This window comes from Nyctibius grandis, chromosome 2 (genome assembly GCF_013368605.1).
Source record: "Nyctibius grandis isolate bNycGra1 chromosome 2, bNycGra1.pri, whole genome shotgun sequence".
Lineage (NCBI taxonomy): Eukaryota > Metazoa > Chordata > Aves > Nyctibiiformes > Nyctibiidae > Nyctibius > Nyctibius grandis.
The window spans coordinates 16,685,197-16,698,928 of NC_090659.1; the positions used below are offsets into that span (position 1 = coordinate 16,685,197).

General features: G+C 40.2%; 1 protein-coding gene across 1 annotated transcript; it reads right to left on the reverse strand.

Moving 5' to 3' along the window:
- Positions 1-309: 309 nt before the first annotated feature.
- MRPL39 (mitochondrial ribosomal protein L39) lies at positions 310-11,046 on the reverse strand. The gene is made up of 10 exons (XM_068425462.1): positions 10,972-11,046; positions 10,285-10,491; positions 9,795-9,934; positions 9,203-9,302; positions 7,829-7,896; positions 6,643-6,755; positions 4,003-4,068; positions 2,631-2,784; positions 1,686-1,733; positions 310-446 (listed from the first exon to the last, which is right to left on the reverse strand). Exons 1-10 carry the CDS (start codon positions 11,012-11,014, stop codon positions 360-362), a joined length of 1,026 nt encoding a protein of 341 aa, XP_068281563.1. The 5' UTR covers positions 11,015-11,046; the 3' UTR covers positions 310-359.
- Between the last annotated feature and the right edge of the window lie 2,686 nt (positions 11,047-13,732).

Here is a 13,732-nt window from a genome sequence, read left to right on the forward strand (position 1 = left end):
TTATATCAAGATAAAGGGGATGGCCTCTCCAGCTGCCAGTTCAACTACAGTCTGTAGGCCAAACTGCACTAATCACAGAGGACAACATACAGACACATACCATTGTTGTCCAGATAAGGACAAGGGTAACTTGCAGGATGAGTTACCACAAATAAAACATTACCTTTTCCTCCCTCTCTTTTTTTTAAAAAAAGTGAAATTTTTAATGTGGCCTGAAATGTCTGACAATGGCTTTACATCTATCCGTGATTTAGGTCCACAGCATTGAAACTAATTACCTAAGACATTTTTATACGCAGCACAAATAAGTCATGTAAAAATACACATTTTATTATGTACATTTAGAGGTTTAAGTTAATTTAAACTGACACAGTTTTTCCTTCTTCAGTTCCATCTTTTGCCTCATCATGTTCTGCTGCTGCTTTCAAATACTTTTCTTCAGTGACCTGCAGAAACATATTAATTTTGTTATATTTTTTTAAAATTATTTAATTCTCCTCGATACTGGAAATCCTCCCCTCATACTGTCACTGTAACAAGAAAGGGCAGCCTACAAAGACAATTATTGTCTCCAAAATTAAACAACCTGAATGACAGGCATCTTCAAACTAATTTCATAGAAAAATATCGTGGGTTCAGCTCTGAACACATCCTTGGCTAACAAGTTTCAGGAGACATATAGCATTTTTTTTCCTCTCTCTTGCCACACAAATAAGTAAAATATTTAACCTGAAGGATCCAAAACATTCGCTGTTTAATTCTTATGAAAATTTCCTACGTTTAAGCATGCCTTGACAGTGAGTCTCTGGTCATAAGCGGTTTATGATATTTTATAGTTCCATTTATCTTAAAAACTTGTTTTTTGCATTTACTCAGTCATTGTAAAGCTTCTCTTGGATAAGTACATTTTAACTTTGAAACACTCATTTAAAAGAATGTTTGCAAGAAACTCTTATTTTCCATGTAAGTTTTAAACAGGCAAAAAATACTCAAACTACTGTATTTATGCAGTTTACTGCAACTGCATTCCCTTTTATCTCCAGTAACTTCCACCTACGTTCACCCAGTGGTATTAGATTTTATTCCTGCATTTACTTATAAGAAACACGTTTGCATATGTTCTCTGCAACCTGTGGCAGAAAACTTGTTATTACCTAAAATCTAGGTAAGTGTAAATACATTATTCCAATTTTTAGTTTTCTTATTTCATGTTCACAATTAAAACAAGAAAAAATAATTTTAAATTTTACACATATGTGATACCACATTAATTCTAGAGATGAATTTGAAAAATACTAATATAGTTTAAAGTGATAATTAACAACAGCTTAGAGAGATTATTATAAAAAGCATGTGGGGTTCTCGGCAGACAGTTTCAGAGCCATAGATGGAAAGTCTGATAAAATTTGCTCCTTTTTTTTAATAGTACAAATCATATCAATAGCGCATTTTTTTTAAATGGTACAATGCATTTTAATAACCAGACTTCAGAAACAATACTAGCACGTCCTCTACTACACAGCCGTTCATTTTCCTGTGCATTCAGTTTTTCTTCACCTGTGAACATTTCCATTCCTAAAGATATGTTCTTGAATATATTACCCATCTCTAACTACTCAAATTCTACTCTATCACAGCACATCTTTATATTTGGTAAGCTGTACTTCACTATTAATGAGACTTACCAGCCTCTTTGATCTTTCCAGCAGTTTGTGCCACACGGTGTGGTGAGCCTGCATTAAATGTCATTAAACGATGTTAGTGGAGGTAAAAAAAAAAAAAAACTTGTCATAGAATAGATTCTGACAAATGTATAGAAATGCTGGCACAAAACCCTAATTCAGATGTTACAGCTTATGATACCAGTGTCCAATTTGCCCATATTCCTTTGAGGGACTTGAATAAATGTCTGTTGATCACACCCACTCATTGTGTGGAATCACTGAGGGGGTCATGGGCAAAAATGGGAATTAAAATCTTATGATGGGGAAGGGTACACAGAGATGAGGTAAGGAACTTGTCCCTTGAAAACTTCCCCAACTGAGACAATAGCACATGTGCTAAACCACAGGTCAAAATCATGTAAGTCAACAGGAATGGGAAGAAAGACTCCTGCCTCCACCTGTAGTTCTGCAAAACCTTTGTTTAAGACTGATTAGTGCTAGGACTTCTTTTGTTATTGTTGTTAAGTTTTACTTTGGTGTCATGAAAGACTTTGAAATAGTATCCTTTATCACGAGTATAAATTCAAAGTTCTGCTCTTTCCTGAATCTGAATAAACACTGTCAGCAGCCTCGATTTCAGAAGGTTAGCATGCACAACTAAGGCAAGGTAAATGAAATATCCATGCAGAAATTGCACAACCAAAACAACACTTTCAGTACTGAAAAATAACATCAAGAGCCCTCTGATGCAAAGTTTTCTAGTTCCGATTTCACATCCACCATAATTCCAGGAAAACAAATGCCAAATATCCAACACAGTCATCATCATCATGGGCCTTCCCTTTCTGCTACTGTTCTCACCTCTGAATTACATTCAGTTACCAGCACAGCATATAATAAAGATCGGAAAGTAAGACAAATGCCCTAACTTAAAGAATGAAAACCAGTACAAAATGGATTAGTTACCTTCAAATGGACTGGCAGTGACACACCCTGGAACCTCCTTATCAATTCAGATTGGTTAGTCTGAAGATTATGGGCTGCTGTTATCTCATACTGGAAACAGAAACTTGTCCTTGGAATATGAGGGCCTTCACTAACATCTACAAAGTCACCAAACCTGATGGGAGCAAAAAAAACCCCTATGTCAAACATATCTAGAGAAAAATACAAGCCTATTTGTTTTTATTTTTGATTAGCAAATTCCTATCTACAGGACAGATGAAAGAAAATCCACACAAATCCCAAACCAAATCTAAACAAAACCCCAGTTCAGCATTTCTAGGTTTCCTGAAGCAAAAGTACAGGTCATACAATTTCCTAAAATGAACTTATGAAATTTAAACCTCAAGTCTAGAAAGAGGATCCTAGGTTTAACAAATCTTTGAACCCATGTTGGCTTTAAAAGTGGGATAACTCTGTCATTCACCAGAAAAAGATTTGTTTCCAAGGCCACACATTTTCCACAATACAGTGTTTACAACCTGCACAGGTATTTCCCTTTCAGGTCTTGGAAAACTGCAAATCAATTAAGAAAAGTGAGACAAAAAACAATGTACAGCAAAAGAACATTTATAACAATCCTCTCCCAGAAATCAACAGGTAAGCCCATTTTCTCTCTTATCAAGCAAACTAAGGAGAGGTAGGAAGGAGAGAATAAGAGACATCGTTCTAAAATTTCAAGAACCACCACTGCAAAGACATCTGTTCCTTTAGAGAGATGTGGACTCCAAAATCAAATGCAGAACAATTTAGACATCTAGAAAATTGATGATCCTACACTAGCCTAAGCTAGTCACAAATTCTTTTATATGCCTGAGATACAATACAAGCTTCCTGCCTCCAGCCTAGGAACTTTACATCTGACTGTGTGCCAGGAGCCAGCTCCATTCTCATCTCCACCACTACAAGGCAGTAGCTTGCCAGTTAAGGTCTTGACAACTTTGGAAGAAAAATCCACTATACAATGCTAACTCGTTTTCAAACAAGTATTTGGTTTGTATTTTATTTAACCTGTCATGCTCTAGAGATTTATTTAGATTTTATGTTAAAGCATTTAAAGCAGTAAGATCTCTCTGTCACTTACCACCTTTAACACAACAAGAAGTAGAAATGTAGTGAGATCAACCAAGTGTTAAGTATCACGAAACAATGGTTGTATTAAAACAGCCCACCCAAACAACAACTTAAGACAGACTACAGACAGCAATGAATACAAGTGATTTCTAAGTTGAAAAACCATCACAAGTAACTTACTCTTACCACTTGCAGAGAGTATTTGCAATATAATCAAATCTTTCAGTGAATCATTACAGAATGAGAGTTCAGTTTTGCTCACCTATGTAATGTTACAATTCCTTCCGTATTCTGAGAAGCTTTTCGTTCTATCATCTCCATTTTGTATCTGAACAAGACAAAAAAAGATTAAAAAAATCCTCATCTTTGACACATAGCTCTTATAAGAATACTTAAGAGATCAATTTTAGGAGCATTCTTAAAAATCATGCTCATATTTATGTGAGCTTTGAAACAGATTTAAATTCTTAATTTTATACGACAACACCTATTGGCATGTTTCATACAGCACGTCATACAGACCTGTTAGTCTAACCTCAGTTCCTGGAAAAATTATGGAGATTATACTGAGTACTACTGCAAGGCATTTAAAGAACAATGCAATCAGCAGGCACAGTCAACATGGGTACACAAAGGGAAAGTCCTGTTTAACTAATTTGATGTCCTTCTATGATAAGGTCACCCACCCATTGGATGAAGGGAAGGCAGTAGATGCAGTTTTTCTGGATTTTCGTAAGGCTTTTGACACTGTCCCTCACAGCATCCTTCTGGACAAGTTGGCCAACTGTGGGATGGGCAGGTTCACAGTGCGCTGGGTGAAGAACTGGCTGAACAGCAGGGCTCAAAGGGTTGTAGTGAATGGGGCTACATCTGGCTGGCGACCAGTCACCAGCAGTGTCCCTCAGGGTTCAATTCTAGGGCTAGTTCTGTTCAATACATTTATCAGCGATCTGGATGCAGGAGTTGAATACACCATTAGCAAGTTTGCTGATGATACCAAACTGGGAGGTGCTGTTGACTCTCTTGAGGGACAAGAGGCCTTGCAGAGGAATCTGAATAGATTGGAGCATTGGGCAATCATCAATGGCATGAAATTTAACAAGTCCAAATGCCAGATTCTGCACCTGCAAGGGAGTAACATCAGGCACAAGTATAAACTAGGAGAGGAGTGGCTGGAGAGCAGCCCTGCAGAATGGGATCTGGGGGTGCTGGTCAGCAGCAGGCTCAGTATGAGTCAGCAGTGTGCCCTGGCAACCAAGAGGGCAAACCACATCCTGGGGTGCATCAAACACAGCATAACCAGCCAGTTAAAAGAGGTGATTATCCCGCTGTATTCAGTGTTGGTGTGGCCTCACCTCAAGTACTGTGTGCGGTTCTGAGCCCCAACATTTAAGGAGGATATGAAGGTACTCAAATGAATCCAGAAGAGGGCAACAAAGGTGGTGAAGGGGATGGAAGGTATGTCCCATGAGGAGCAGCTAAGGACTTTAGGCTTGTCTAGTTTGGAGAAAAGGAGGCTGAGGGGTGACCTCATTGCTCTCTACAGCTTCCTGAGGAGGTGAAGTGGAGAGGGAGGTGCTGAACTCTTCTCCCTGGTATCCAGCAATAGAACATGTGGGAATGGTTCAAAGCTGCGCCAGGGGAGGTTTCAACTAGACATGAGGAAGCATTTCTTTACCAAGAGGGTCGTCAAACACTGGAACAGGCTTCCTAGAGAGGTGGTCAATGCACCAAGCCTGTCAGTGTCTAAGAGGCATTTGGACAATGTCCTTAATAACATACTTTAACTTTTGGTCAGCCTTGAATGGATCAGGCAGGTGGACTAGATGATCGTTGTAGGTCCCTTCCAACTGAAATAGCCTAGTCTATTCTATGTATGTGTTATAGGAGGGCCACGCTCTCTCAGAAGAGTTTTATTCAGAAAGATAAAATGAACTAAAATAACTAAAATGAACTTTGTATTCAGAAAGATAAAATGAAATAAAAATAAGAGGTTTTTCAAGTCACATGTAAGACTAGAGGACACTATCAGATCACCTAAACTGATTTTTATGCAATGTGTGGTCCTCAACAGCTGGTCATCTGCAAGACAACAAAGCATTCTCTGCTCTTTCTACACACACTCAAATTCACATACAATGTCTAAACTATTATCAAAAGTCACCTCCCACCTGCTGTCAATGCTTGCCAGCTAACATAGCTAAGAGATGCTAGTCCGTATGTCACATCAAGATCATCCTCACTAAAAACTAGGTTTTTTTGCAACTTTAGATTTAGGATAATTTTATTTTGGTTCACAAAATGATAAATCATTTATCATTTCCTCCACCCCTCTCTAACTTCCAAAAAGCTGTGGACCAGAGCATTTTTTTCCCAAAACGTTGCTTAAGTGTTTTTTCAGCGAAGACAACTGGAGTGTTTTGAACAAGCCTTCTTTTATAGCACAGGCCAGAGTATTTTATCAATTTTCCTCCTGCAGAGCTCAAAAACTGCATTTCGTCAAATCTTCATTTGAAGGTACCAAGGTATGAAAAATCTGCATTTCTTTCAATACGAAAGCCTTTCAGAAAAGGCTGAGAATAACTAGCACGCCAAGTCTAATCACAGAGCTTCAATTTAAAATAGTGAAATCTTGAAGCTCACTATTAAACTGAGAAGTCTATAGTCATTTGTCACAAAACTACATCAAGCAAAGGTGCCTGATGTTGGCCCCTGGAGCGAACGCTAAAACCAAAATAAGACAGAGTGACAAATAGAATGGAGGCATGTTCACTCACAGCGGCAGGAGAAGTACCTTCTTACCCTCACCTGTCACATTTTATTTTAAATTCTCAAAACCAACCAGAGATTTAAATGAATTTCTAATTGCCTTTCTAAAAGAAGGGCAAATTCAGACATTTACCTGTTATGCTGAAACATTTCATGTGCTACTTTTGCTTCCACATGCAGTCTTTCAAATGGCAGGTCTTTATCAATTAGCTTTCTGGCATCCCTTGTAAGAGAACGGAAGTTGTCCTAAAAAACAGTTGACACATATAAAACCATCACCATTGTTTCACAGCTGTAGTGAACAGACAAAGCACAGGAAACAGTAAATATTAGTCAAAACAATAAGGATCATCTACTATAAACCCTAAATATAAGAATATTGCTGTAGGATTGTAACTCTTACTATTTATCAGCAGCAGATTGCTACAGATCATCACTGTTTAAATGGACTGATTCAATGCCCAATCAAATCAATAGGCATTTTTCCATCAGAAACAATATATATTAATTGGAGTTAAACTCCTCAGGTTTTCACAACATGATATATACACATACAGTCTTGCTGCTGTTAAATATTCATCTGTGTATCTTGTTTCCCAGAGTCGTGACTCCACTTATAAATGACCTCTATTGTGATGGAATCAAATGGAAAAAAGTACCAAATAATTAATAAATAGAAATTGATCACTTTGGTCCAGAATCCAAAGCTCTGCATACTCAGATTTATTGACAAATAAGAAATTGTTATTAGGAGATATTACATTTATAGTGTCACATAGAAAATATTTCAAACCAAGTTACTTCAACCACAAGATCATATTGAACCAAAATTCCGCCTTGTACCAATATTAGACACATTTTTATTTTCAGGGGGCTCTACTCACACGAAGACTATGGTTGCATCTACATTACCAGGTAAGAGCAGCTGAGTAGGAGCAGAGCTGCATAGTAACAAAGACGGAACTGAGGTCCCAACAGCCACATCAACTGTTTTTGGAATTGTATTCCTGACTAGAAGTTACTCTAGCCCCACAGACCTAAAACCTGAAAGCATCTGGAGGACAGCTCAAGGTTTAATTTCATCTGAAAGGAATCCAGTCTGTGTGCTCCAAGAGCACTCTGCAACCACAGCTAGTATGTAGTAAATGCGGAGATTAGTTTCCAAAGGGTACTCCTGACCTAAAAGAAAATATTAGTGTAGATAGATATACCTGACAAAAAGAAAAAGAACTCACTGTCCCGTCTCCCCCATTAAAAAAGAACCATTGAACAAGGATGAAAGCGAGATAACTTTTCGGGCAAGAAGTTATTGTGCTTACATTTGTCGGTTTCCAGTCATTCAGTCTATTGTCCAAAATTACATCATAACAGAAAGCTCCAGAGATCACTGCAATTCAATTCCAAAGAGAAAAATATTCATGTTTATAACAAAGTATTTCATTCTCTTAATATATTCTTATAAATATATCAAAACAAATGAGAAGAAAACCAGAATGATCTCAAGAAATCCATCATAAGATACAAATTTTCAGCTGTGATTATACAGTCAAATGGTAGATTAAACCTATATCATTTTCATTTCATTTCACTGAATGAGAAAGCCATTTGAAATGAGTTTTAATGTAATGTCAGTATAATACAACCCCATTAAAGAGAGAAAAACAAAAAACATTATACTGCTTTCCAAAACTGCATCTAACATTGAAAGGAAAAAAAACCCACTTTGAAAACATTTCACATTTTTTCCTTTCTATGCATCATATACTAAAAGTAAATTTGCACTATTAAATTGTAAAGAGGAATTTATTGCATAGAGAAATCAGACAGTATTATTGCTGAAGTAAAATGTTTATCCATGACACAAGCATGGCACAAATTTCTGATAAAGGCAACACAAATTTCTGTGGTAGTCATTAGAATGCTCTTTGTGTATAGTTATTCAGTTATTGCCATCTTAGAAATCAAGCTTACGAACGCAGTAAGCTCACACTATTTCTATACATACAGTATAACGATATAGCTTAGTATATACAAGATTATTCCAAATCCTGGTAGAACTGAAATATCCACTCTACACTCATCAATCAAGACAAATGCTGAAATTGCTAAAAAGGAAATCAATTGTAAGAGGACTCCACATGACCAGCAACCAACCTTCTTATATATCACATGCATAATCACACAGGCTTTGCTATTTAAATAACCTTTCTTGTGCATTTTCTCACTTTTGTATATCTTAAATCAGGTCACAGATGAGCAAAAGTTGTTACTAACGCTGTCTGTACTTCAATAATCTTCCAACTTTATGTATACATCATAATTTTTAGTCACTCAAGTGCTCACAAGGTTATGTAGTTATTAGAGCAAATTTCACAGAAATACATCACATCATCTAAATACCTTACATAACTTCACAATAAAAAGGTTATGTCCTTAAATTACTAACTCAACCTATGAAATCCTAAGGAGTCTGAAATCCAGTTGCCACACAGACCAATTTTCTGTACTTTGATAACAAAATAGTTTCCAGTATGATTACTATAAATTAAAGGCTACAACAGCACGTAATACACATAGCAATGCTAAGTACCTTCAACCACTGGAAAAGGAGCCCCTGGGTTTTTTTGGTAACGCTATTAGACACTCACTTAAGCAGCAGCAAAAAACAAGGCAAACAATATAAAACATATCACCTGGCACCTCTGGAGCTTTAATCAGATTCACTGAGTACTCATCTTTGAATGCTCGCTTCAACACACATGCCATGATCATGGCACAGGAACGCCAATAGGCCTATAAAAAGAATTTCAAAACACAGATTTATTACCTAGAAGCTAACAACCCATACCAGATGAATATCGGCTATTTAGTCCAAGAGAATACCAACATTTAACTGAATGACACGCAAATCTAGCTGTCAACCCAAGTATTACTTTCTTTAATATTTAAACTTCTATTTTGAGCTGATTCTCCATATTGAATCAATTAAAAAAAAAAATCAAAACTGCAATTCAAATGCAAGCCAGATGTTTCCCTGGAGATATTTAAATCTGAAATCATAGAATAATACAACAATATAGGTTGAAAGGGATTCTCGCACATCACCCTAGCCCACACCCTGGTCCAGCTAATGATAACCATGATGCACCAAGCAACTATTAAAAATATCTGAACTTTCACAACAACAAAGTTCAAGAAAGCAGACAGACATGGAACTGAAAGGGGCATACAAAATCAAGTGGTCATAATCAGGGTCACATACAATGGGATAAGATACAGGCTTACCTTGTTTACTTCCTCTGGATCTTCATCTTTGAAAGTAAGGAACTGAATTTCACACGGTTTAGTCAAGGGTCTATACATATCCCAGACTTCACCGTCCACAAGAGCTAGAACGGATTTCTTGCAATGCCATTCACTTAAGTCTAAAGAAAGTAATAAAAGTATTACACAGTTATTAACCATATTCCTCAGAGTCAGCAGTTTAGACACCTGCACTTGTAACAACAAACTACAAGTTTCATTTTTGTAAATGACTTGGAAAGATGAGCTGTAATAGAGCCTCCAAAAATTAACTCAGTTTCTGCTGGTGTATTTTAGTACAAATGTAGTTTAAACATACCGACTACAAATATCCTGTATGCATGTCTGTTACCTTGGTGATTAAAATGTCAGTAATATTAACATTTCAAATTTGGATGACAAGTACTTCAATTGTGCAGCACAATTTTCATCACCAGTGGCACAACACTAGTTTAGGAGTCCATTCACTTACGCATGGCACAATTGTACGGAGTAGACAAAGCTTTGTTCATTACAAACACACTGCCAGGATGAGATTTTCCAGTGTATTTTACTTCGATTTTCTCAATCCGTGGATACAGAGACAACTGTCTCTCTTTCTCTTTGGTAAAGAGCTCATTACGCATCTGAATCACTTCATCTGATGTCAGTCGAGAAACAGTCTGCGTGGAGATGAACCCTGGTAAAAGGAACGATCTAAAATAAGCAATAAGGAGATTTTAAAGCCTCTTTATAAGATGCTCGTTTCTACAGAAAGTAAGACGGGCCACGGCACTGCTATTGTGTCTGCCTCAATATGCGTAAGGTGAGCGCTTCAGCAGCCCTGACTGCCCGCCCGTTCTCGGTCCCTGCAGTGCTGCTCGAGCTCACAACAGAGAACTCTGTCGCAACGAAAGCTGAACGACGTTCTCTGGCTGCAAAGGCTCTTCCCTCGCACAGGCCCCTGCGCACCGCGCCCGCTCTGAGCCTCGTCCCCACGGCCGCCGCGCCCCGGCCCGCGCCCACAGCGGCCTCCTCAGCCCGGATGGCCGGCGGCCCGAGCCGCCCCGCACGGCCAGGCCCAGCCGCCCCAAGCCGGCCCCCTCAAAGCACCGGCGCAGGACAAGCCCGCAACCAGCCCGGCGCCCCGCTGCCCCCGCGCCCGACCGCCGCCACTCACGGCGCCTCTCCCGCACGCCGCGGGCGGCCCAGCGCGCCGCCATTCTCCGGCCGCGTCCCGCCGCCGCGGTGCAGCGTCCCGCGGCTCCGCCGGAAACAGCGGCAGCGGCAGCACCGTTCCGTCCAGTGTTTCTCCAGCGGCCGCCAGGCGGCGCCGCGGGGACCGAGCCGGGGCCGCCTCGAGACGCAGCGCAAGGCCTTCGGGGGGCGGCGGCGGGCCGGGGCAGGCGGGCCGGGGGGCGGCTGCCCGCAGCGCAGCGGGGAGCCGGCCCGTCGTGCCCTCAGGTTCTAGCTCTCCCTTCAGCGGCCCCGTTGGGTATACGGCAGTTCCGCTGCGCTGTGGGTGTAGCGCGTAGCCCCTCCGCCCTCCCTTGGCCTCAGCAGGCCTCATTCCGCCGGGCAGCGCGGCCACCCCCGAAGCCGGCAGCTTTTGGGTGGCCTGAAGGTGCGCACCCAGCTGTCCCCAGCCCAGGCCCCAACTGGCAAAGGTACAACGACAGCCATCGGGAGTGCCGGTGTCAAACAGTTACGCTGAATTAGCGTCATTAAGAGCTAAAGGATGTAATTAAACTGAGCATCAAAAAAAATAAATGTGTTAATTACTGGCAAGGGCCGGCAACGGACAGAGAATTTTCCGCTGTGGAAACACGGCTGCGGAGCAGCGGGACAGCGGGCTCCTGGTCCGGTGCCTGGCACCGGCTTCATCCGGAAAACCAGGTGTGCGAGTGCGGTGGCGATTGGTGCCCTTCGTTACGCTATTTGGTAGGTTAAGAATTTCAGCAAGTCAATCATCCTGCTTCCTCATTTTTTAAAATGAGTTAAATGTTATTTTTTAGTGCACCAGGGTTATTGTAGGCTACATACTTGCGTGTGTAAAACCGTTCATCGCCTTGAGGTGAAAGGTCCTGAGAAAACACAAAGTTGCTATTATTATTTATATCATTATAGCTCATCTACACCATTTCTTCTATTAACTTTTTATTCTATGGCTTAAGGAATCATATGAGGTCAATGATCACATCACATAATTGTTTTGTTTTAAACAGTAAAAAAAAAAAAAAAAAAAACAACAACCAAACAAATTCACAGTGCCGGGTGTAAAAACAATATTTTTACTCTATGAGGAGATAAATTCAAAATGTTTGGAGAACGAAAGACAGAAACAAACCCTGTTCTGTCACTCTGAGGAAGTCTTGGACAACAAGAGTAAAATCCTCTTTAATACTGCACACTTTATTATATCTCTCTCTCTCTCTGTTTTAAATTGCCACATTATAATCGCTAAATCCTCTTTTGTACAAGTATTTTCAGCTTTTTATTCAGCTTAATCTTCAGAAAAATAGTGATACAATATCTGGTCCCTCCTTCCACTTGTTTGGTGTCACTCTGGAAGCACAATGCAGGTAAAAACCGTCTGGGACTTGTAGCATGCTGAAAACTACAGGAGGGTCATAGCCCTCTGCCTTTTGGTAATCACTGTCCAACATAGAGCGACAGTGCAAAGCTTTACCTCCCAGTGGAAAACAAAAGACATCCAAAGTTGCTGGAAATTTCACCCACGGTTCAGCTGGCATCTCTACAGCCCCTGGACAAAAGCAGAAAAGAGGAACAACAATGGCATAGATTTGGCATTAATTAAAATGTTCGGTATTCAAGCTTATTTTTGATTCATGCTGACACAGCTGGCTCACAACTGTAATATCATTTCTCTCTTTACTACAATATATTTACTTGAGGCTTCTGTGAGAGGGTGAAAACCCCTGGGTCCACTCAAACCCCATGGACTGAGCCAAGGGCCAGCTGGGGGTTACTCGCAGCTGCCAAACATGGCCCTGTCAGTACCCTGTGGGTGACATACAGGCTCGGTGCTATCCCCCAGTTATCAATCCCTCAATGCCAAAGACAAAGGCCTTCCAACTGAGAAGTACTCTGGGAAGGGTTTGGCTGAAGTCCAGCGGCTTTCAGTGTGTCACAACACGGAGCATGTTTGTGGTACCAAGAAGAGACTGGTAACAAAAATAAAAAACTGTACAAGAATAATCACAAGGTATCAGACTTCATAAAGCCCTTTGACTTGCAGGAAAACTGTGGATGTTATTTTATAAAGTGCAGAAGAAAATGGAAGGTTGACCTACGAGGCAACAGTTAACACCGTTAAGCGCTCTTATGCCGTAATATGTGACCCAACTGTAATGGGTAAATGACAAACCATGATGTTTTATGGCTCTCACGGAAGAAAGATTGCTTCGAAAGCAAAACTGGCTTAAAAACTCCTGCCCCCCCCCTCCCCTTTGCATTCTCATCCATTTCTCACGGCTTACCCACTAGGTAGGCAACTGTGGCAGCGCTGTACAAGGCACCGAACATGAGATCACTGAAGTGATACAAATTGGAGGATCAGTATTGCTGAAAGATTATGTTTTATTCACATTATTTCAGTGACCTGGCTTAAAGTTCAGCTTCATAAACACATTCCTGTGCACACTGTGCAGGCTGTGGTGAAATAATTCTGAATCTACCACCATCAGCATCGTGGCTAACGCATTGTCCACTGTTGCTGAGGTTGAATCAGGAAATGTCCTACAATGCCATCCAACTTGGTGGATCTTTTTCAGAAATGAGCTGTCTGCTCAGTGGCACTAATCTTGCAAATTCAGTTGAAAAAAATGGCATTAATACTGTACTTTGCAAGTCAATGATAAAATTTGACAAGACATTCCAGAAAATGGAGGGGAGGTGTTCACAGAAAAAAGCTACTGAGA

Coding starts and splice junctions, on each gene's coding strand:
- MRPL39 (XM_068425462.1), bottom strand. CDS start 11,014: ATGGCGGCGCGCTGGGCCGCCCGCGGCGTGCGGGAGAGGCGCC. Junction 1,734..2,630: donor CACTGCCAGTCCATTTGAAG/GTAACTAATCCA, acceptor CATTTAATGCAG/GCTCACCACACCGTGTGGCA. Junction 447..1,685: donor TGGAAAGATCAAAGAGGCTG/GTAAGTCTCATT, acceptor ATGTTTCTGCAG/GTCACTGAAGAAAAGTATTT.